Genomic DNA, 24,389 nt, shown 5'->3' with positions numbered 1-24,389 from the left:
CTGACCAGATAATACACTTCAGTATCATCATTATGGCAAATATAAAGAATTTTTTATTCTCTTAAGCTGTTTAATATACATTTGTAGTCCTTCAGACTACATAGGTTTTTCTCCTATTTTGTCTTTTTCTTTTTTAGTTTCTCACAAAACAAAATCGAACATGGTTCTCCTTTGTAACTCTTTGTGTTGTGAGCTTGATTAACCAGAAAAACAAATGATAAAAATCCTGAAAAACCACTCCAGTGCTCTTTATCATTTATAGTCTGCTCTGATGTAAGACCAATAGTGACATAGGTCAAGCAAAAGCAAAGTTGCTTTGCTCCCCGCTATGTCATGGCTCAAAACGTCCATATGAGGGCAGCAAAAAGCTGAATAATAGCAGATAACTTTCCTGGTTTGGAGTCTTTCAAGTTCAGTCATACAACTGACCTGTCGTTAACAAGATGCACACAGTTTATTTGTCATCATCATTCTCACTGTTAGCTTTTTATTCTTTCCATCTTCTGTTGACACTGTGCCTTATGCTATATATTGCACTTATCAAGTCCGTGCATGAGGTCCTCTATATAAAACGATCATAAAAGATTCATGTCACTATCAAGATAATCATTCTAAGCTACAGTGCCTATCAGCTGTTAGCAGGAAGCTGGCTGAAGTTAATGGAAATGGCCTGATCATTAAGGAAATTGCAACATAAACATGAAAACATATCATCCAACGCTTGAAATACATTGATGGCGACCACAATGCAAGCCAGCTTGCCTGAAAATAAATAAATGTGGTAAAAGCACTTATGAGGGTATGTCTTAATGTACAAAGTAAAGTTTGACCTCGATAAACCCTAAACATTTCTATTACTGTATAGTTATAATTCCATATATAGAGATTTAGTTTAAATCTGTTTAACCTTAAGATGCCTGTTTCCTTTTTTAATCTATTCAAAAATCACCGCTCCAAAAAGAGAGCTGGTATAAGGAATGTTTTACCCTTTACAATCAGCATCATGGTAAGTTATATATTTAGTTTAAATTTAAGCCAACCACACTCCCTAAATGCAAAATAGATAGCAATGCATTGTTGTTTTGTTGTCTGTCCCACTTTGTCTTCTCTTTTTTGACAATGTGTTAGACACCATGCAACTAAATTGCACTAAGATGTGAGTGTAGAGAGAGGGCGCGGATGCAGTTTCTGTCATTTCTCCTCCAGTAATCTCATTCATTCCCATAACTAGTTCTTGGAGTAACAGATCAAACAAATCGTTCCATTTGAACAGTAGCCCTAAACTAAATATCTGTAAATTGATCACAACATTTGGCTAAGACAAGCAGAAACTCTTTTGCACTGGAGAAGCCTGAACCATAGAAGGTTTTCTGTTTTTGGTTTAGTTTATAAACTAGTTGATTAACCATTAACCATTGTTAACAATATTGCTTCACGGAAGGAAACTCTGGGTTTGAATCCAGCACCCAGCTGGGGCCTTTCTTTGTGGTGTTTGTAGGTTTTCCTGTCGTTGCATCATGGGTTCTCTGTGGGTACACAGTTCCACAATCTAAAGTCATGCATCTTATGTTAACTGGTGATTCTAAACCGGCTTTAGGTGTGAATGTGAGCTGTCTGTTTCTGTGTCTTAGCGAGTGATAGCAGCTTCACCAAGTTGTATGTCGTCTTTTGGTGTATATTAGCTGGGATAGGCTCCAGGGCCCCTAAGACGCCAAACTGGATAAGGAGAAGAAAGTGGATGGATGTGTGTTTGCGGCGGGGTGTAGTTTGCAGATCAGCTGCAGTGGGGGTGGGGGGTGGAGTAAAGGGTTCAGGAAATGGCGTTAGGGGAGGTTGACCAACACAGCTAGCCTTCCCTATTTCAGTAGGTTGCTGAGACTTGACAGGAGTTGTTGTGTGTGGTGTGGAGCAACAAAGGCAACTGGAAGGCTGCGCTAATAAAAGCCCTGCAAATAAATATCAGCTGACTTGTAAGGCTGTGTTCTTCGGGTCCTTTTGTTATCGTGTTTTATTATCTCATATGTGATGATGCTGTTATGATGATGTTATATGTTGTATTGCTTCTTCTTGATTTTTGCTATCTCGTCTATCTCGAATGTCTATCTCGAATGTCTTATAACTGTGGTTCATTCTCAGATTTAGTCCCATCACATTGCCGAAATCAAGCTTTAAGGTGCCCCAAAGTCATATATCCTTTATCGGGACAACTTGAAATGGAGGCAGCCGTAGTTCAGACATTTCTGTCAGTCTTCATCTATCAGAGGTCCAGCAGGTTCAGCTCCAGGTCTAGAGTATATATGCTCCCTGCCTCTCCAGGTCTTTGTCTCAACTCTTGTACCTCTATAATGGCCTGTGCTTGACAAACACAGCGGTGTAACTTTTACCTTTTCCTGAAACCCAGCAGGAAAACAAGCGTATAGTGTGTTTGCACTGCTTTGCACTCAAGCTATAACACTAATTCAGATCAGCAGTGAGAGAAACTACTTGTTAGCTGCTGACAGGCTGAAGAGACTCAGTATTGTTGAGGCAGAATATTTTGGAATCCCACTTGTTAAGAGCTGCTCCACTCTGTGGGGGTAAACAAGGACTGCTGCCATATATAGAGCAGTAGACATCCCGTTGTGGACTCTCTCCAGCACTGCTTTGTAAAAAGATGCTAAAATTATACATCTCATGCTGATAAAGAATCGTGTGTTCATGAGTGTTTACATACGTGACTGACGAGCACGTTATTGCTGTATTACTGCCTTTTTATCTTTTGGGTCTACAGTTTTATTGACATTACAAGCAATGAAACGCCTACAAATAGATTCAAGAGTTCAAATAAGTGGATTTAGAGCAGGTTTATTGCAAGTAGGTGCTAATTACATAGGTAGAATTAGAAAGATGTAAAAGGAGGAACTGTCCCTGTGTGGTGTTGCTCCCCTCCTATCTAATAACTGGAGGGGGCTTGCTGGCACTCTAATTAGTGCGAGCAGGTCTTTTAGATTTGCCCTCTCAATTAAAGGAGAACATGTTAGTTTCCAATTTAGCTCCTGTTCCCCTCCCCTCCCCCCATCTGCCCCAACCTGCTTGTTAGATAGAACAGGTCTTTATTCAGCTGCAGTGTTGCGTAGCGAATCTCAGATCATCCTCTCATATCCTGGGAAAGGATTGAATTAGGAAGAAAGCTAGTATTGAGAGCAGACATATTTACATGGTTTTGCTTGTGTTTATAAAAGAGAGGATAAAAGGCCAAGGGAAAAAAAGGGAGAAAGAGGGAGTGGGGATGGTGGGAGTTGTTGAGTTATTTCATGCAGGGGAAAAAGAAAACACGTGAAAAAAATATGATATAAAAAGCGATGTAAAAAAAAAGTTGGTTCACTAAAGCTAAAGTCCCCACTTTTAACCACTTTTATACCTGTTTTTAAGAGTGTGATTATGTAAGGGAAGTTATTTTTCCTGAGAAACTGAGACTTCCATGTTTGTTTCCAAAGCAGGGTGCAATCAGCGCTGCCAAAACCTTTTTTTTTTCTCCTGGCTGGACCACTCACTCACTCTCTCACTCTTTCTCCTCCTTTTTATTGTGTTTGTTGTTTTATGGAGGGGGTTAGATGCGGTCCAGATTGCCGTTGCCAATAGAGACAGTCTCAGTTCACCTCCACTCCATTCATAAACAAATCGCTCCGGCTCAGACCTCTGAGCCTCTACCTTAGAACAACAAGCAGAACTGGATTTGTATTTTGAAGTTTCGTCGCCCTGCTAGAAACTTCTTGCTTTCTGCTTCAGCTCTGTTTCACTGCTCCCTCCCTCCTCTCCCTCGTCCTGCTCTCTCTCAGCTTCAGCAGGGGTGGACACTGGCGCTCTGCTTAGTGTGGATCTGTCAGGGGTGGAGTGTGCACAGTTTGTGTGTGCGTGTGTGTGCATGTTTCTGTTGGGAACTTTTTTTTTCTTAGAACACTCTTTCTGGGTGTGAGAGTGGAGAGAGAGAGAGAGAGACACCCGCGGTGATGTGATTTGACTAAACAAACGGCCGGGCTCACTGCAGTACCTCCTCCAACGGACTCCTGGGACAGGAGAGATTAACCTCAGAGTGAACATCAGAGGGATCTATACATTTGAAGCAGCAGCCCCTGTAGAGACATCTCACTGGAAGTCTCTCCAATTTCCTTCTGCTGGCCGGCAACCTTCTTGGTCAAAGAGGAAAGATTCTTCTGTGTTTCTGGGGTTCGTCTGAAGGTAAGAAGCATACTTCTCTGTCACCGTCAAGTATTTTAGTATAAGTTCCAGCTGCTCGACAGCTGCTGGCAGAAGTAAAAAAGGGCTGTGCAAAGTGTTGAAAATTCACTTATCCTGTACGGGAAGCCCACTGTGACAGATTGACTTTCACAGCCATCTGACATAGACGCACTTCATCCTGAACACTGGACCCAAGTTTCTTATAGCTTTTTTAAACAAAAAATCTGATTCGATTTGACAAGAGAACAACTGTATGTCTTTGTGATGTTGTTGCTGTCTCTTGGTGGTGTTCGTTACCCACATACTTGTGTGTGTGTGTGTGTGTGTGTGTGTGTGTGTGTGTGTGTGTGTGTGTGTGTGTGTGTGTGTGTGTGTGTGTGTGTGTCTGTGTATACACAACAGCCATTGCAACGCTGCGTGAAAGAGCGTAAGCAACCTGTTCAAACATCAGCAAAGTGATGGCTTGCATCTCTGTACACGGCAACTGTTTGACACTTTGACATTGGACAACTTTAACATTGTTTATTTTCCCACTAACAGAATGCATTTGACAAGGTGTCCCGGGGTCTAGCGTACACACAAACACAGTAGGGTTTATAGTACAAGCTGTTTGTACGCTCTCCACTTTGTGCTTCGCTGCTAAAGGGCTTGTTTGTACAGCCCTCTTCAGTCACCCAGAGTGAACCGGGAGTCCTCTACACCAAACCATTGGTCACTTTCCTCCCTTTTCAATCTTCTCTGCATTGATTCATGGAGAAGCTCATTGAAGAGCAATGGCTGTGAACTGATATCAGCATCTATCACTGTCAACAGCATCCTCTTTGGAGGAATTCCCTTTAAGTGTTAACACATACCACCCTAAATTTATAGTTGTGTTACTCAGTCTCCCTTTTGTAATGTAGATATGTCGTAAAACCAGCAACCTGGTCTCATCTCAAGAATGCCGAGTCCAGCCGGCATAATTAGTTGAATCATCGCTTCCTGTTCATCAGAAGATTTTAGTAGCTGGAACGAGTTATATTATAGCACTGTGAGCCATTTTAATGGCTGTGACACATGTGGCATACATGTCTTTTCAGTATATTCCAACACATGTTTTGCACCTGAAAGCCTTCCCGCCTGACTGTTGTGTATGGTGACTTTGGTATTTGTTGTTGGGTTCGTTAGCTGCACATTCATCTTCTGCATACAGGGGACCTTTTTGACATCTGCTGTAATCAAAATGTTGTTGGCATGTGTTTTGTGGATGCTCTTCTCCTCCTCTACAGACAGGAGTGTCCTTTTGAAGTTTTTGATCTTCTCTGGCGCTGTGGATGTTTCACTCCAGGCACTGTCTGGCATTGTTTTTGTAGATGAACCGCTGGAAGACTGCATGCATGTCATACTTTTACCATCAATGGTGCTAGACTGCATTGCATTCGTTTCATAGCTTTAAAGTCGGCTTCTACTTTCACGGCACCAACTTATAAAACACTTGATCAGCTGTGACAAATCTTTATTGTAAGATTTGCAAAACTTAGTTTAGTTTTGACTCTGACAAGTGGGGATTTTCCTGTCTTGCGTCAGGCTGCTGGTATGTACTCCAGCGGAGTGCAGCCCAGCCGGCTCCATTCCCCCTGGCCCGGACCTAATCCGTCGACATCAGCTGTTTCCTGGCTCTCTAGGCCTTCTGCATGCCAGCAGCTTTGAGAAAATGTGCTTCACATTATGACCATGCAGAAAGCATGCCAGGAGTCTGATTTAACTCACATGTGCAGATATGTAACATTTTGAGCTCAACAACAACTTTTGAAAAATACTGATCCCATTCTGTCCTGTTTTCATTTATCCTCTGTGACTTCAACTCAAAGTTGAGCAACCCTCATCTAAAAAAACTTGTTTACAGAGGAAACACTGAGTTAAAATACTTACACACTCTCACATCATGTTGTCGTGACACGGATTGGTTCGTTTTTCAGATTCACAGAACAAACTCTGACTCATCCCCTGGTGGACACTCATTGGCTTACTCATTATCCACCACCAATATTTTTTGAATGAGCTGTTGCTTTTCTTAACACTATCAGTCTAGAGCCTCTTTTTACGTCGCTGGTTCTTTCATGTTGTACTTAGATTTTATACTTGAGTCACACAGCTTTAATGAAAAGCACCAAGTGGTGCTGCAGTAAAGCATCCTGTATGGCTGTCCATCTGGCCTCCCCCTCATTGTTTCCCTCCCACTCACACAGAGCTGTCAGGCAGCTGCATCTCATCTTAAGACAGGAAGTGAGTTTGTTCATTGAGGAAACATTCATTTGATTTATTATATATATACTCTTGTCGCACAATAACAAACTTTTGAAAGGGGATCAGCCTAAAATCGCAAAGAAAGGTGTCATAATCATGGAAAAAAAAAACATTGCACTGTGAATACAGTACAGAAAAATACTAGAAGACTATTAAGAGACTACTTCCTCCATAATGACTTATCTTGTTGTAAACACCCAGTCACGTTCCAGGTTTCCTCAGATCAAGATTTAGTAACATTTTAACTAAGATCTAATAACAGCTGCTGAGTTGTCGCTAAAGGGAAATAACAGCCTGACACAAATGAGCTTGTTGTATCTTTTGATGCATTTCTGAAATAAATATTTTTTATTTATTTATGTAACTAAATGCAGTTTGACATAAGGCCAGTATAGAGCATGGGACTGATGTGCTGCACACAGTTTATACCTATTGCTTATTTCCAACCCTTGTCTTTTGTTGGGCTTTTTGTGCAAAAAGAAAATTTATATCATTCATTTACATAAAACCACAATACACTTTGAATGCAAAACTACACTAAATCCACATATTACAAAAATATAGTGTAAAAAAAGATAAATAAAGCTTAAATAAGTGTAAAACCAAGAAACTGATGAGAAAGGTCCACTACATCTTTCCCTTGTTTTCAGTCTATGTGCTAAGCTAAGCTAATCAGTACCCCCAGAGTTGCATTAATGTTTTCACTGAACTCTTTGCAAAAGATGAAAAATATTTATTTCACAAAATATTGAGCTTTTATTTAAAGTGTAGGACTTTGACTTATAATGTGGTCTTTTTTTATTGATTTTCCTGCCTTTACTCAAGTAAATGACTTGACAGCTGTGTCCAACCTTGTATGAGTGTAACATTAGTAAGGTGTTATTATGAGTTCCTCTCTGGATTTATTGCATAAGGATTAATACAGGCTTACTTTCAACAGGAAGTTTTGGTCTCCATCAGATTCGTTTAAAGCACCAGGCTTTCTCCCTGGAGTTTGTTCTGTCCTCTTTCCAACAAAAACATGTTGGAAATGGTGATGCAGTGCAATGAGAAAGGAGGATAAAGGAAAACAGTCTTTTGTGAGATAAGAATATTTTGCACAGTTAAAAATGAAGGAGCATTTTGTTAAGTTAATCTGCACAGTTTAGCTTCACTGAAAGCAAGACACAAAAATGTGGGAAACTGCACAGCAGTTAAAATTACAGAATTTATGCACAAATAGCACAAGTTATCCACTAAAAAGAAATTCCCTGTGACTGTTATTCTTCCTTCTCCGTCTCCTTGGGTTTTTTTTTTTTTTAGGTAAACAGATGGAATTTAAAGTCAGTCAGTCCTAATTGTATTCAGCTGTTTCAATTTCTTTCTTTTTGGGAGGGAGTGCAGGGACTGGAAGTGTGTGTAGGCGTATTTCATTTCTCATGAGGCAGGGGGTCTCATATCGTGCAGCAAAAAAGGAGGGTACCACAATGAACATGGGTGGAGACGTTTTTGGAGGAAAATCTTTGAAGGATGTTGTGTCGCTTATGCTAGCAAATGTATCTGCATGAGCTGCATTATCTGTATACCCTATAAGCAATTTTATTGAGTTGACTGGCAGTGACAAAATCACATCCAGCTGATTTGAAAGAGGAAAACTGACTTCAATGACAGAGGCTGCTTAAGTTTGTAAATCGTAATCCCTTTTTCCTTCATTTTGGTTCCTGAAAAGTCATTAAATTGATCTCAAACGCTAGCCACATCTAAGGCTGTCATTCTACATCCATGGGTTTCACACAGAAGCTCTTTACATCTCCCCCGACTGCCACTACACACAGCATTTACAACTCTGTTTAAAAGGCACTGAACCAAAATCCGCAGTCTCCCAAACATGTGTTGCCTCAGCATGAGTATAGAGTTACTTTGGTTTCTGTGATAAGACCTCACAAGCACTGTGTCCAAATACCGAACAGAAGGAAACCTGTTACAGGGTACTAGGCAGATTTTTCAGTGCTGATAATGCAAACTTGAGATGGTTTCAGTGCAGCTGTAGCTTTTTAAGTTTCAGCGTACAAGCACTTTTTGTCCAGCAGAGACTTTTCTAATAGTCTAACAGTTTTCTAATAGTGTCCTGCTGCATAATAGTGAAACCTACTTTGAGGTCAGAACAAGTGAGTCACACATCTGAAGAAACCTTTTTAGTCATGACCACAAAAACACAAAAAAATGCCCTTTATACAAGTTGGCTGGCATGAAAATACATCATGACACCAAAGGCTCTGGAGTGGAAAGACATGTGGGGTATGACATGTGCATTATTGGCAAATGGCAACTGTTAGATCATCAGTGAGTGAGAGGTTAGAGATTAAATTTGTTTAGTTTGTTAAAGATGCTAAAATTAGATAGATGAGATCAACTGGAAGGACACTCAAAAAGTGCAGTTATATCTTTAAAGAAAGTGACCCTGATTCAGACCAACGTTTAAGAGCTGCTCCCTGTGTGCTCTAAGCTTTCTGCCGAGGCTGAGGAGGGTGTGCAAATTTTCCGGGCAGTAAAACTGCTTTATTCACACGTGGACTCAGTAGGAGATTATATGGACTTTAACCTGGGGAATGATAAGGTAAAGTCTTCTCCTGTCATTTTTATGCAGATGATCTGCATTTACATTTCAGTAAAAAGAAATGATATCAGGACATAAAAGCATCGATATGCTTAATTTTTTTTAATATTTCAGTGAAAGTAAAACTAAGGCAATTGTGTTCAGACCCAGTGGTGATTGTGCTGATCCTCTCTTGGACTTGGGCCATATGTAAAACCCACAATAACCAACCTTAAATGTCAAACCTGAGTCTGATCTTAAACTAGATAAGGAGATGAATTCTCTCACAGAGGCTTTTATCCAAGGTGAAATCTTATCAGTTTTACAACTCATTTGAAGAGTTACACTTCCTTAACAACATTTTATTTGCACAGTTGTCAAAATGCTGCTAATCTTTAATCAAATACTTATAAAGAGGAGCGACTTTTCCACTCAGCCTCCTTCCCCTGACTCCCCAGTCGTTTTAGGATTCTTTTAACATTTTTATTTATTTTAAATCAGCACCAAGATATATGGCTGAGCTATTGACTACACATTTCACATCAAGGTCATTGAGATTTGTGGAGTCTCTAAGATTAAACTGAATACCAGTTGCAACTGTGCTTTTTTTCTCTGGAGTCATCTCTGCCCATATTAGGTTGAGAATTAGCTGTTTGATGTTTTGGTGTAATGTACAAAGTGCTGTATGAATAAAACTGGATTGGATTCAGACATCATTATTCTTAGTGGTCTTCCAATGTCTTGAGGAGTTCAGGGGTGCAGTGCATGAATGAAACACTTCTGGAATAACTGAGTAAACATCATGAGTCGCAGCCAGTATGTTTGATCAACGTGCACTGCAAAGTGCAGATCAGACAACTTGAAGCCTTTCAGTGAAGAGTCTTGGCAAAGAGAGTCTTGATAGAGAGACGGGTCCCCACATTTGAAGGGAATCACTGATTACAGGCCAAAGTATTAACTCTGTGTCATTCTAGTATGTCACTTTTAAGCATGTTATGGTATTTTTTCAAGTGCTTTCTGAGACATGAGGACTCTCCTCCCAGTTAAGAGCAGGTCATCTCACCAGATACCCTGGTGGTCAGTGTCCTCTGTGATCCCTGAAAGAAGAGCCTCGTTTCCTTTTTCGGTAATTTGACCCTGGATCTAATGCCTGTAGCATTACAATATCTTTCTTTTTCTTTTTTTCTTTTTCTTTTTTGCTAGAAGATGATCTCAGAGTTTAAAATAATATTTTTCCTGCTACTTTGAACTTAAACATTTATTTTTGATAGCATAATGCAACCTCTGTAGACTTTGGTAATCTTTTATTTACAAATGTAGATATAAGATGCACATTTCACTAGAAATTAAGAAAAAAAAATTGTTGTATTTTTGTAGCATTTTAATTTGTGTCTTAAGATTAATTGCACTGCACTGATTTTCTTTTACGTAATCATCAAAGGACATCCTAGCTGCTTGTGTCTAGCTGCTTTTTTCTGCTGGTCCCTGGTTGCCAATAACATTAATTAATGTTACTTTAAATGCAATATATTGTTCCAAGATTATACTACAAATCAAAGAAAAGAACAATTTCCATTGCAGTTGTATTTGTAAATCAAAAAGTATTCAGTTTCACACAATCTCCAAAAGCAGTTCCTGCTAAAAATCAGTTGTATGAGATTGTAGCCGAACCTTTCATAGGGCTTCACTGTGCTATCATTTTTACAGCTCCTGTAATGTACAAAGTGTGCATTAGTAGAGTTATTGGAGTTGATGGACAATGAGGCCGCCTGGGGTGGGAATAGTGCATCATGGGTCTGCTACAGAGAGACCAGAAGGTTTTCCTCAGGGGGGATGATCAGTTCAAGATGAGTGATAAAAATGGAGGTTTATTTTAACAAAGAATCACTGGGTCAGTTTTTTCCCACAGAGCTTGCCAAGTCCTGCTGTTCAGAGATACGTCAGGAAAACGTCGCATCCTTCAAAAAACAAAAACTAAAAAAGACAAATGTGGCATGTGCATTTATTCTGCACTGTAGATAGTCTAATGATACACTGCATGCCCTATAAAAATCTTGATTGTCAGCAATAGTTCACATTCTGAGCTATAATTGTTTTCATTGGAAAGATTGTTTTTTTTGTATGGTGGCTTCCTGGGCACTTCAGCAGAGTAAACATCACAGTCTGTGATGCAAGTCTGCGTGTGTGCGCCTTCTGCTGGCTCACTCCGTTCTTTGATGTGGTTTTACCCATAAGGTATATTCCGTATGTTTGCGTGCTCCCTTTGCTGTTTATCCCACCGTCTGGTCTGGTGATGTGTGCAGTTTTTTTTGTGGTGTGTTAATGGTTTGTCATGCTTTGTCATTGGTTTAATTGGTCTATTCTTGCCTGCCGTTGTTTTGTTTCTGTTTCTCTGTTGTTTTTCATATCTGGTGGTGAGTTTACATCTTTCGTCTGTGAAGCTGGTGAATCAAAGAATGTTTTTTTCCTCCTTGTAGAAGTCTTATTGCTGTTAGATTTCTACTGATTGTTGTTTCTGAGCCTATTTGGATTGGTGGTTGTGATGGTCTGCTGTGTCCATGACACACATTTGGTTAACACCCACACAGGACCGCAAAATTTCCCAGAAACAGGAAGTCGGAGCCTTCCAGCTGCACTTTGGGAGGCTTTTCGAAAATCCTTCTCTTTTGTTAGAGATTACACTTTCCCCCCCCTCCCTTTTTTCCAAGTGCAAGCGTACCCCCGCTCGGGAGACGCTCAAGCAAACAGTTTGCTACAAATGTGGTTCTGACAGTCGTTCCCACCTCATCGAGGACTGCTTTATCATTGCCAGATGTTTAACTGAAACATGGAGCTACAGTATATATAGATAATCCCTGGAGTGGGATTACGGGGTGCTGGGGACTGGCGTTTACACACTTAGCTGAATCCTGAGGCTGAGCGTGGGCTGCGTGCATCCCAAGGAGGTTGACTTTAGCATTCTTCCTCATTAGCTGGTGACACTTTGAGTGTAGTAGGATTGTTTATGAAAACTGGGAAGGGTCAATCAGCCACCAAATTCCCAAGCATCTGTGGGAAACCTCATGCAGAGTGATAAGAATTTATCCCCCATTGTGATTACTATGCCATCACTAACACAAATATCACTTGTGGTTTTTTGTTTGTTTTTTTTGTTGTTGTTGTTTTTTCCAGACCTCCAAGATTACTACAGGAATGCAGTATACCATTTCAAAGATTCAAAAGACACCAATAAACGTCTGGGTTAGAAAAATGCTTTTGAGATCCTTTAAGATCCTCTACACGTTCTAATTCTCAGATTGAGAAGCCCTTCACTTAGTTTATGGACCTTTCTTACTGTAAATGACTCTTTTGCCTCTGTGGTGCAGACAAAGAGCTGTCCTGTGGTTCAGGGATCAAACTGTTACCAAGTGCTTTATTAACATCTCTGAAAGGTTGCCAAGCATTCTTGGCAGATTCACTAGTGGCCTGACCCTTTTAAGGCTTCATAACACTGTTTGTTCCCATCTCGCACAAAGATCTGACCAAGGCAAAGATGAGCATTAATCTCAGTGTTAAAAGTATCCCTCCTGTGGTAATGTTCACTCTCCTAACTCCTGTGTAAGTGGTCTTCTGACTCCTTTGGGCCATGATCCTTGAGAGCACATCCCACTTTGAGGTCAGTGGCTCCACAGTGTAGTGCTTTACACGTTTGCTTAACAAGCAAAAGATAATTGGTTTGAACCTGGAAGAAAGCACAAAAGGGTTCAGGAAGAGGATCCAGCATAAGAACTTTAACCAATCAAACACCCACTGTAGTGACTCCTGTGAGTATGGGGGCAGCTGAAAGTAGCTTTTCCCTCTCAGTGTTCTCTGGTCATGTTGTCCCAATGCCCATCAACCAGTGTTGGAACAACCAAACATTGTTTTTCTGTCCCTTCTCAAGCCTAATGAAAACACCTCGACTCTTGTTAATCTCAGCATGATCTCTGTTGTTTGATTTTTAGATGTGAATTTACATCCTGTAGTAGCCCTTAATGTACCAGTTTGGCTTGTTTTAGCAAACATATCATCAGCAGCCAGTCACAGAGCTATTTGTTTTGTTTTCATACTGCCAAAAGACACATGCCTTTGGCATCTCTGCGTTTGGCTGTTGTCGCTATCGTTGACACTGAGGTTACTAGTACTTGTAGAGTGCTGATGTATGGCTTCCTCGGCGGACCGGACCTTGTCGCATGTTGGCGGGGTCCCCCGGGGATGAGGTGACCCCTCCTCTTCTGCCGTCATCACCAGCAGGGTCCCCAGTGTATCAGCAGCCCTGGGAAAGTTTCAGTTTTTCTGTGGGAATGTGAACTGTACACCCAAATCAGTGACAAAAAGGGGAAAAGGCAGGAGAGGTCTGGCGAGTGTTTCTGTGTGTGTGTGTAAGTTGTATGTATGACAGGACTCTTGTACAGCATGTGTCTGTGTGTACATTATATGCATCCAGTATCCATTATGTGCCACTAAGAATGTTTACGTGCACATGTGAATGAACTACGACACAATAAAAACATAACATCTCTTTCACTCGCTCTTGCTCTCTCTGTCTGTTTCTCCTTCACCCTTTTTTATTGGAAGCAAGAGGCAGGGGAGGAAATGGACCAGTCATGTTTTTGGAGCAACTCAAGAGCTGTGAGCTTTTCGTTTTGGGAGCGGAAGTGCCAGAGGCAGTTAATTTAGAGAGACAACATGTATCTGGTTTGAGTAAATGTCCTTGGGTTAGTCACAGAACTTTTTGTGCTTCACCACCACTATCAAACTAATCAGCTGTGTCGTCTTGTTTAAACCTCAAAACACCACCTTTAGTAACGTTGTGCAGCTCGATGGATACAGCAAAGGAGGTCTTGCCAAAGATATTTAGTTGATGAATGAAGCGTGAAGCCTTTTTGTTCGTGATTAGATGGAGAGATGTAATCTTCAAAACATGTGTTCTATTATGTAATGCAGGAAAATGGCCCAGTTTCTTAAAATAGAGGTGGTGCAATTGGTGTACATTATCTTATAAAAATGTTAAATTGGGGAGCGATTTCTAGAGATACATTTCACAATTTTTCCATTGGCTCACTCCCTCTCTTCCTTCTCCACCCTCGCTCTTCCCAAGAATCAGTCTTCCGCCCTCTCTTTTTCCCACCCTCGTATAGGCCTGTGATCCATCCTTAACTGTTTCCAGACGCCTCTGTGCTGCAGGCCTTAACCCCTATCCTAAACATAACAGCAAACCACCTCTCCCCACTTTCCTTTGGCCTCTCACTGTGCTGTACAATTAGAACTTCAAGGTCTTTGATAACAGTTTCAATGATGGTAAGCATGGGTCAACTTTGACCCCCCCAAGTGCTGAATCCATTGATGCTGACATTGCTTTGCTGTACAACTCGATACCCTATTAGTAATGCCAAACCATAGCAACCTTTCAAAGGTTGCTTTGTCAGCAGCTTTTGTGACTGCCCTCATTTTTACTTTTGTTTTTAGCAAAACCAATTAATGGCTCAGCATGGCTGTGGAATAGCTCGGACGCAGCATTGTTGCCAGCGAGCGCGTTGCAAAGCCGAACACAGTGACCCGTTTGTTAGCGGGCAGAATGCTGGTGAACCGGGAACAAAAAGAGCCAGACATTGTTGCTCTGTCCTGGTGCAGCGAGGCATCAAATACCTGATGAGTTGCATCGGTACCTCAGTTTCTCTGTGAGGGCCAGTCGCTATTAAAGAAAGCAGCCTGATAACAAACTCAATACTTTTTGTTTCTATTTAGTGGGAGAAAAGCATAGTTTGGTATCATTCTCTTTCATTTGACGCCGTTTGTTCTGACACACACAATTTATTTTCTCACTTAACCTGACTTTGTGGAGCCTGCGAGAGCAGAAACCAATCCATCATGATATGAAGCTCATCCTCACATGGACAGATATTAAGTCTGTTCAAGATTTGTCTTCATTGATTTGAATAGAAAACAGAATTTTGCTGTTGTGTTCATTTTCACTTAACTGTTGAGGCAAAATACTTCTGAAAAGGATCACTCTTGTTGTTTGTTTGTTTTTCTTTTTGCAGAACAAAGTGACTTGAAGGCCTCCGTGATGAGGAAGGTGACAGCATCCCCGCTCCACCTAACAGTCACATTTACAGGTGAGGCCTAAATTTTACTTCAGCAACAAAAAGTGAAACTGTGTAAGAAGAAGCAAAAGTCATTTGCAGGGAAGCAAGAAGCTTGAAGCTAAGTTTGGATGGAGTATTTTACAATTAGGGGAAATAGATACTGCAAGACTGGGACTCTTTTATAACAAATCACACTTAATATGATTTGGATATCTAATATAACAATTTAATATAAAAAATGGATATAATTCAATGGGTTATAACTTATATCTTATTAAATTTGCAAAACATGTGGTCAGGATTATGGGGACAGCATGTTTCAGGTTTTATTAAGTAAGTATGAAGTCATTCTGTTCAGAATGTTTAAAGAATACAGCGACTTCTTCTGTGATTCATTAGCTGTGGGATTTCACAACACAACTGATGCATTCACTCACCTCTTTCAATTTAAATGTATTTATCAGTGACAAGGCGTCGTCGCCCTCCCACTAAATTGCTGCAGACAACTCACATCCTTCATCATTTAAAGATAGCGCAGGACTAACACTGTTGATTTAACCTTTCACCTCCTGCTGCAGTCTCTGTGACCTCCATCCTGACCTTTTTTTGTCTTGCTGTGCAAACTGCAGCTCTGCTGTGTTTCTGCACTGAGCTGCGCTGCCTGGAGATCACGCCCGGTGACAAAGAGTTTGTTCTGGCCGAGGGCTCCTCTCTTACCCTTACCTGCAGCGGCTCAGGGGAGACCACGTGGAAGTTTAAGATGGACGACGTGCCGTACTTTCAGCTGGAACCATCTAAACCGGGTCACCAGAGTTACGAGATCGTGCAAAGCGGAGCCACATCCAGCGTTCTGACGTTGTTCAATGTGAGCTGGAAGCACACAGGCGTGTATCAGTGCATTGATCAGCGCACGCGAGACACAGAGGAGGTGGCTGTGTTTGTCCCAGGTGGGGCCTGGTTTGCTTACCTTTGGTTTACCTTCCTGATTCAGAGTTTGCAAAGCTAACTGTACAGTACAATTGAACAAAAACTGTCTAAGTTCCATGCTGCATGTAAATAAAGAGCTTCTGAAAACACTGTGATTTTGAAAGCGCTCTGAAGAAGAGTAAGGTGAAAAACCTCCAGGAAGTTCTTTGAGGAAGACGCAGTAAATCAATAGAAAAATATTTTTTGTCATAAAAAATGTGTCTGTCTGCAGATCCTGACGTGTGGTTCATAGAGAGCTCTCACGGCATGGTAACAAAGACCAGTGAAGAAAGCACCATCCCCTGTGTGGTCACCAATCCAAAAATCACTGTCACCTTGCACGAGAGGGACACTGACATACCCGTAAGTGGGGTGTATGTTCCTAGTGAGGGCTACAAGGCGCCGGTGGAGGACAGGAATTATGTGTGTCGGGGAAAGCTGAACGAGGAAGTGCGAGAGTCTCAGGCTTTCTATGTCTTCAGCATTGTGGGTAGGTGTTCAGGTTGAAGAGCTTGTTTTAGAAGTAGTTCTTTCCAACTTAATAACTTGATCAGCCTTAGTGCAGACATTATTGTTTAGTTACATTACATTACCACACCCTTTTCACTTCTCCCTTGTGTTTTCTCTTCTCGTCCCAGTCCCAGAGGCCATTGACGCCTACATCAATGCCTCGAAGACGGTCCTGAAGCAGGGTGAACCACTGACAGTAAACTGCACAGTGCACGGAGTGGAGCTGGTGAATTTTTCTTGGGATATTCCCAATAGAGGGGTGAGTAGGAGTGGAGCAGAACAAGCGCTATTGTTCCGTTTTCCCTTTGTGATCACTCTAAGGCCTCTGGACCAAGCCCAAATTATATCAAGATGTGGAGACACACCTCATAGTTTTTATTCTGCTGTGAAACTTTACTCACAGCTCACATTAGGCTGGTATTGTAATAACTGGGTCTCTGTAGGTCCTTGTTTGGATAACAGCGAAGCTGAAATGTTTCCGTTTTATCTTTGATGATGAAGTTTTATTTTTATGGCTTTATTAGAACATGTTTTAAAACAAACTCACAGCTTTTCCTAATAAGTCTGACTGCAAAAATAAGAGCTCACTGAAAGTCCGATTTCAATAAATTCATATTAAAACATCACATCTTATTCTTGTACTTGTCTCTAAGCTTGACTTCTATGAGCCACTGACTGATGTCCTGTCCCCCACGAGCATGCGCTCCTGCCTGGTCTTCTCCCAGGCCACGGTGGACCACAGTGGAAAATATGTCTGCCACGTCCATGAGGGCATACAAGACCAGAGAGCCTCTGCCAGCGTCAACATCACTGTGCTTGGTAAGATAAAACCCCCCTTGCACACCCCCAACCTTTCTCCCACCTTCCTCCCACACACACACATAGACACAAAAGTAAAACAAACTGATGCTGTGCAGATTATTATTACCTTTTGCTGACATAGGAAAGACTGCTTATTATGTCAACCTCTGGATGTTACGGTGGGAGAGGAGTTACTTTTAAAGGAAATGAAGATCACTTCTATTTGTTTTTCTTCAAAGTGTGAAATAAACTTTTGACACGGTGTGGATCCCTCGAGTGATACATTGAGAAACAGAGCTGTAAATCAGTGGGTACAGCAACTTTATATTTAGACTCACAGTGTTTATGTAACTGGGGTTTGACTTCAAATGTTAACATACAGAAAGTCAGCATCTTAGCTGCTAAGGTAAGCGGGATTCATCATATGTACTCTTAATGCTCTGTCTCCTGACCGTCACTGCATGCCGTATAGGTCAGTTAATGCTTATTCCACCTGCACTGAGGTGTGTTATATTTATACAAGCTCGAAGCTCCATGTTTAGTAGAGACAGGAGGCCAGGACAGTTTAATGGTGGACACTGGACATCTCAGTGGAAAAGATGCATAGTGTCTGACCACAGAGGTTCAAGAATGTAGAGCAGCAGTACAGAAGCAGCTTAATAAATGGTTTTGTACAGAGAAATGGTCACATCAAAAAGCCTTAGACCAAGAAAAGCAGTCTGAATAGAAACAGGGGAAAGTAGAGCCCAGCTATGTGAAACTAGAAAGTATCTTTTAGGATTTTTCTTTTTATTCTCTGGCCTGCAGAGTTTTGGTTTTGGTTCAGTCTCACTGCTCTCCTGGACAAAATCTTTGGTTGCAAAAATATCAGTGGAGTGGAGAGTAGGTATTCTGCAAAAGTCTTGTGCCACCTCTTATGTCTTTATATTTTGCTTCCTAGGAGACAGACTTGCTTTGAATTTCTTTTAAAGTGGTCTTGAGTAATAGTTTTCCAGGCTTCCTTAAGATGAAAATTAAGATAATTAAGATTTTGATACTGGCTGCTTTTCCAACTCATTTTCTGTCCAATTTTAAATTGTATTTTGAAGCATCATCCTGTTGTTGTTGTTATTGTTGTTGTTGTTGTTGTTTTCTGGTTAAAGCTATGAAAAATTCCAAAGATAAGACAGTTTGACAGACATAAAATAGTATTTTTGCACTGACAAGGTGATTCCCAAAGAGGCTTTAGCCAAAAACTGGGAATACCTAAGCAGGATGTGCAGCATGTCCTTAAAAAAATTGAGGAAATCTGAATAAGAGAAGAATAAAAGAGAAGTCACAGGCCTAAAAAATAACCTAGAGCAGATGAACAGGACCTGAAAGTTATGTCTTTAAGAAATAGGAAAACAATCCAACAAAGACCTGAAGCAGGATCTGAGAGATGCATCTTTGCCTTTATTTGATCCATCTATTGTTCTCTGATGCCTCATCATAATGGTCTCAGTGGTAGAAGCCATTCTTTAGGAAAGGAAATAAGGAAAAGACTCAAGTATGCCAAATTACACACAAACTGGACTGAAAATCAGTGGCAACGGGACTTAAGCAGTGAGAGTCTACAGCCATCTGTAGAATACAGCTGATACTCTGTCATGAAACAAAAAGCGCCAACATCTAAAGAAGAACCTTGAATGTTCATTAAGTAGTCTGAGAGAACTATTCCTGAAGAATACTTGCTGTACCTCTTGGAATGTTTGCACGTGCATCAATAAGTCACTACATGTGTTTTTTATTTTCCTAGGAAAATGTAAAAAAATGAGCTTTGGCAACAGACTTTTTCACAGTACTGTAGTTAAGCTAAAGAGAAAAATAATTTACTACATTTAGTGCATTGCATATATACTTTGCTCTTTTTCTTGTTAGAAAACGGCTTTGTGGACATCAAACCGCCTCAGCAACGAAACATTTCCGTCAAGCTACAAGAGAACGTGGAGCTGAGAGTGGCGATGGAGGCGTACCCTCCCCCACAGGTTTACTGGACCAAGGATGGCGCCACCATCAAGGGAGACAAAATCATCAACACGAGACAAGAGCATGAAATAAGGTAGAACATCCAACCAGTATTTAGTTTCACGCACACCACAAAGCACCCAAACACGTCTACGGCCTTGATACATTTAAACAATTAGCACAGGACCTATGATAGGGCGACAGCCTCCACAGGTCAGTCTGCTCCTGTCAGTCATCGCCAGATAAGGGTCTCCACAGAGAGAAACACGATACCCTCTGGAGGGCTGGACGCCATCGTTCATCACACAGGAACCATAAACACCAAATGCTTGTCACAACTTACTGAGTTGTGTCTTTCAAACGGATGTCAAATAAAGCTTAAATTTGAAGGCTATGTTTTCACATTCCTGCCAACACACATTAAATATCTAAGTGAGATATCAACCACAGGGATGATGATAGGTAGCTAGAAAGAAACAACCCATGTTAACGAGTTCCATGAAGTCTCCGGCCGTAATAAATAAGAAAGAGAAACATCAAGCTGTTTTTTTTCTAGTAGTTCACAAATAGAGAGAAAAAGTCACCACCTCCATGCTGACAGCTATGTACAACACATGAGACAAAACTGTCATGTCCCCTGATAATGAGGTACATCATAAACTTTATATCTTCTTTTGTGTTGTTTAAAATTTTAACCCGGGGTGCTTCTTAATATTTTCATATCTTACAAAGTCTCTTGAAGACTTTAGAAATGAGTTTGCTCTCATATCTAAAGAACAGTTCATTTAGTGTTCAGCCCCATTTCCACAAAAGCTGGAACACTGTATGAAATGTAAATGCAAACAGAATTCACTGATTTAGAAATTTTATATAACCACATTTTTTCACAACAGAACATGAAAAACATAATTAATATTTAAATTTACAATATTTTTACATAACAGTAAAATTAAAAAAATGATTTTACACATGGATCATTGCATTTTGTTTTTATTTACATTTTAAACAGTGTTGCTGCTTTTTGGTTTAAGAGTGTTGTGTCTCTTATTAAAGTAGGTCTGATTAAATTTGTAACTTTTTGCCAGTCAGCTTTGATTTCTCCAGACAAATAGTCAACATTTTCAGTACTGGAAGAAAAAGTGTATATTTTATTTTTTAAAAATGAATTTTTTGTACCTCAGGTATGTCAGTGTCCTCACCTTGGTGAGGGTGAGGACAGACCAGAAGGGCCTCTACACTGTCCTTGTTACCAATGGAGACGACTCAAAGGAAATGACCTTTGACCTGGAGGTCCAAGGTGAGCCTTTTTTTTAAGCTGAAATGTTCCCACGTGTTTTGTGTGCTGTGGGGTTTTGTGTGGTGTTTTATATTTTTTGACCGACTGTCTGAAAGTGGTGTTTGTGAATGGAAAAAAGCTGAGGACAGATTGTGTTTTTCTCCGAGTCAGCAATGATTAATGGCTGCTGCCACCCTGTGTTTAGTTCCCGCTCAGATTAAAGACCTGACCGACCACAGTCTCCCAGGGAAAAAACACTTGGTGACCTGTGTTGCAGAAGGGGTGCCAGCCCCAACCATACAATGGTACAGCTGTGGCAGCATGCTCAAGTGAGTCCCTACCACCCATTTCTCCATTGAACTGTCACAGAAGGAACACTAGGTGGCTGACCAAAACACGCTTTGCTTTCAGTGCGTCTGTATTTGACTGGAAATATTTCACCCTCCGATCTAATGTTCTTCTGCAGGTGTAGCAACCAGACAGAGGTGTGGAAGCCGCTGACACCAGAGCCAGAGGTGCTGAGCATCCATACGAACGTGAGCTACAATGAGACAAGAAAGGTCAGTCAGGTTCGCAGCCAGCTGACCTTCCAGACACCTCAGCAGGCCGCAGTTCGGTGTGAGACCAGCAATCAAGAGGGGCTCATCAGCAGGCGGGACATCAAACTGGTATTCAGCTGTAGGTGTCATGGGATTATTTATCTATATATATATATATATATATATATATATATATATATATATATATATATATATATATATATATATTAGGATAGATGAAGGATATTATAGAACATTATACTTTAAGTTTGTCATTTTTTTTATTATACAAATATAGACTATGCCACTTTACTATTAAATGGGTAAATGATAATATAGGATTAAATTAAATTGTATTTGGCTTAAACTGCACAAACACTATAGGAAAGTCTGATAAGTTTATAGAGACACAAAGCAAACTTTGTATCCTTTAGTAGACTGTATGTCTTAGACAAAACATAGCTTCATTTATACTTATAAATTAATTTCCAGCATGTGGAGATTCATGTTATTTATATTGTGTTTAATGTTCTGTGTACTCTTGCCTATTGCAGCCCTTTTCTCCCAGGTGGCAGTGTTGGCTGCTGTTTTAGCCTTAGTGGTCATTGTTATCATGTCTTTCATCATCCTCATTGCAATCTGGAGGAAGGTAAGAGAAACTCAAACATTTTTTAGTTTCCATTTTTCAATTTTCCTTTCTTCAAAAGCAATACTGTTTGTTCTCAGAAACCTCGCTATGAGATCAGATGGAAGGTGATAGAATCTGTGAGCCAGGATGGGCATGAGTATATCTACGTGGACCCCATCCACCTGCCCTATGACCTGGCCTGGGAAATGCGCCGTGACCATCTAGTGCTGGGTGAGTCCTCAGTTAAGAGAGATGATGAGCTAAGCTCAGCTAAAAAAAACTAGTCCTGATGGAAATCCTAATATCTTGCATGTGTGCAGTTTAACTTAAATCTGCTCCCGTTCATGCAAATTAGGGAAACCCAACTTAATGAAGATCAGAAATTGCAGTGTTACAAATGATGCTGAAAACAAAGGCAACAACAACATAAAAATATGAATCATATTTTTATGTTGTGAAGCATAATAACAAATTTAAATGGCATAACCAAATTAAATTAGATTAAACTATTAAAAAATAATTTAAAAAAAAAAAAAGAGAAAAAAAGAAACAGAACAGAAAATGTCTTTGTAATTTTCTCCCACTACATTAAACCTTTTTAATAGAGGTTTTCCATAAATGGTAAAATATTATGTGTGGTTAAAAAAATATGAAAAAAATTATGTGGTTCAAAAAACAGAGTTTTAAATCTATTAAAGCATCAACACACTGAGGATTGAACAAATATTTATTATCTTACGCATTAAAATTAGCCTAGTCAACTGAGGACACTAATTCGTTGTTAGCTACAGCTAAATTTTCAGCTTGTCACTTTTTATTTGTCTTAATAGATGCATTTGCTTCCAGACATTTTAAACTGGAGCTTTTGCCCGGTAGCTCTAGTGCTGTGGGTGGTTTGTGTTGTCTGGGCACAGTCGACACTGGAATACTAAACAAACCTTGTTAAACGTCTCTTATCAGCTCCAGTGGCACTTCATTTTTAAAGCCCTATTCACAGAGAGCTTTTAAACCTTCATGTCTAATGACTGACATGTTCATAGTCAGCTGCTCACCTACAAACAGGACACATCTCAACATCGAGAAAAACATCATATGCTCTTAATAAATACTATTTATCTGCAATAATCTTCCCTTCTTCAGAAAATAACATACATTTGCTGACACCAATATTTTAGTTAAAAATGGTCTCCGTTACTTTTGCAGGTCCAATGTGGGCCCCATTCAGACTCTGTCCTTCTGAGCTCCTCTTTGTGTTTCAGGTCGCACTCTTGGATCAGGAGCGTTTGGCAGGGTGGTCGAGGCAACTGCGTATGGTCTCACGCATTCGCAGTCCAGCACAAAGGTGGCAGTGAAAATGCTGAAATGTAAGCCCTACAATATAAAAACAAAGCAGAAAGCCATGTGCGTAATTTGTGTGAACAGTATATGAACCCCCGCATAGCTGTCAGATGTTGTGACACCAGTGCCATATTCCTTTGGGCTCATAGAGAGCAGCAGCCTGCTGAGCTTTAGTTTGCTTGCCAGCCTGATTCAAGTCATAGCTCACAGGTCATTGAGCAGTTTGGCAAAGGCACAGTGTGTCCTGCTCTCAGGGTATCTATTTCCAACTACCCTAAGTTTATGCATCTAATTTTTCCAGCTTTTTCTTCCCTTCTTTTTCCATCTTCTGACATCCAGCTACAGCCAGAAGGAGTGAAACTCAGGCCCTGATGTCAGAATTAAAGATCATGAGTCATCTGGGTCCTCACCTCAACATCGTAAACTTGCTAGGGGCTTGTACCAAACATGGTGAGCATGCATCACAATGACAAACTGTGGAAAACTGCTTTGATACACATGTCTGTCTGCTCATTTTAGCTTTGTTTAATGCAAAAGGTACCGGATAATAGTGGTGAAGATTTGTTTAAGTCAAAGGCGGGAAGTTCAGTGGCATTTGGTGCTGGATTGGCCTATATTTTTTTAACATTAAAGTCACAATACATTTACCATCAAAATAATCAGTACAAAAGGTTACAAGAAAATGTGACTAATAGAAAATGATTTTTTAAATATAGAAAAGTACAATTTATCATTTTGGAAGTTTGCTTTTCTTGCACAGAAACAAGTTTATTTCACTGGTCAAAGGAATAGAAAAGCATTCTTGGCTTTCTTACACATGATTAAAAACAAAACTACTGGAAACTGAAAGCATAATAAAATGGACAAAATTAGTCAACCAAGTAAAAATAAGGTTTTGAACCAGCCTGTTTGTTAGAAATTTGATGTAACCCATTTACCATAGCATGCTTTTTAAATGGACCTTTCTAAATGGCTCTTTATACTACCTCACCAGACTTCCTAAACCCTTGTCTAACTTCTTAAAACAGTGCTTTGATTTACCCTAAAATGGCATGCAATGCTTCTGAGTGTGACTCTACCATTCATAGCAAAAGGGTTCTCAGAATAATACCCTTGGAAATGTAAAAGTTTGCTACATCTAATAGTGAATATACTCACA

General features: G+C 40.3%; 1 protein-coding gene across 1 annotated transcript in view; it reads left to right on the top strand.

Moving 5' to 3' along the window:
* The first annotated feature begins 3,592 nt into the window (after positions 1 to 3,592).
* Positions 3,593 to 24,389, top strand: part of pdgfrb (platelet-derived growth factor receptor, beta polypeptide) — a 29,277-nt gene continuing 8,480 nt past the window's right edge. Inside the window, exons 1-14 of the mRNA XM_026192490.2 lie at positions 3,593 to 4,218; positions 15,142 to 15,216; positions 15,816 to 16,133; positions 16,385 to 16,642; positions 16,791 to 16,921; positions 17,316 to 17,481; positions 19,363 to 19,543; positions 20,631 to 20,746; positions 20,931 to 21,054; positions 21,192 to 21,403; positions 21,819 to 21,913; positions 21,991 to 22,123; positions 23,152 to 23,256; positions 23,570 to 23,680. Coding sequence (XP_026048275.2) covers positions 15,168 to 15,216; positions 15,816 to 16,133; positions 16,385 to 16,642; positions 16,791 to 16,921; positions 17,316 to 17,481; positions 19,363 to 19,543; positions 20,631 to 20,746; positions 20,931 to 21,054; positions 21,192 to 21,403; positions 21,819 to 21,913; positions 21,991 to 22,123; positions 23,152 to 23,256; positions 23,570 to 23,680 — 1,999 coding nt within the window. The 5' untranslated portion in view covers positions 3,593 to 4,218; positions 15,142 to 15,167. The remainder of the gene's footprint in view (positions 4,219 to 15,141; positions 15,217 to 15,815; positions 16,134 to 16,384; positions 16,643 to 16,790; positions 16,922 to 17,315; positions 17,482 to 19,362; positions 19,544 to 20,630; positions 20,747 to 20,930; positions 21,055 to 21,191; positions 21,404 to 21,818; positions 21,914 to 21,990; positions 22,124 to 23,151; positions 23,257 to 23,569; positions 23,681 to 24,389) is intronic.

The sequence above is a fragment of the Astatotilapia calliptera genome, chromosome 2, assembly GCF_964374335.1.
Source record: "Astatotilapia calliptera chromosome 2, fAstCal68.1, whole genome shotgun sequence".
NCBI lineage: Eukaryota > Metazoa > Chordata > Actinopteri > Cichliformes > Cichlidae > Astatotilapia > Astatotilapia calliptera.
Note: the sequence above shows the minus strand (reverse complement) of the source record. Positions and strands in the feature narration are given on the sequence as shown.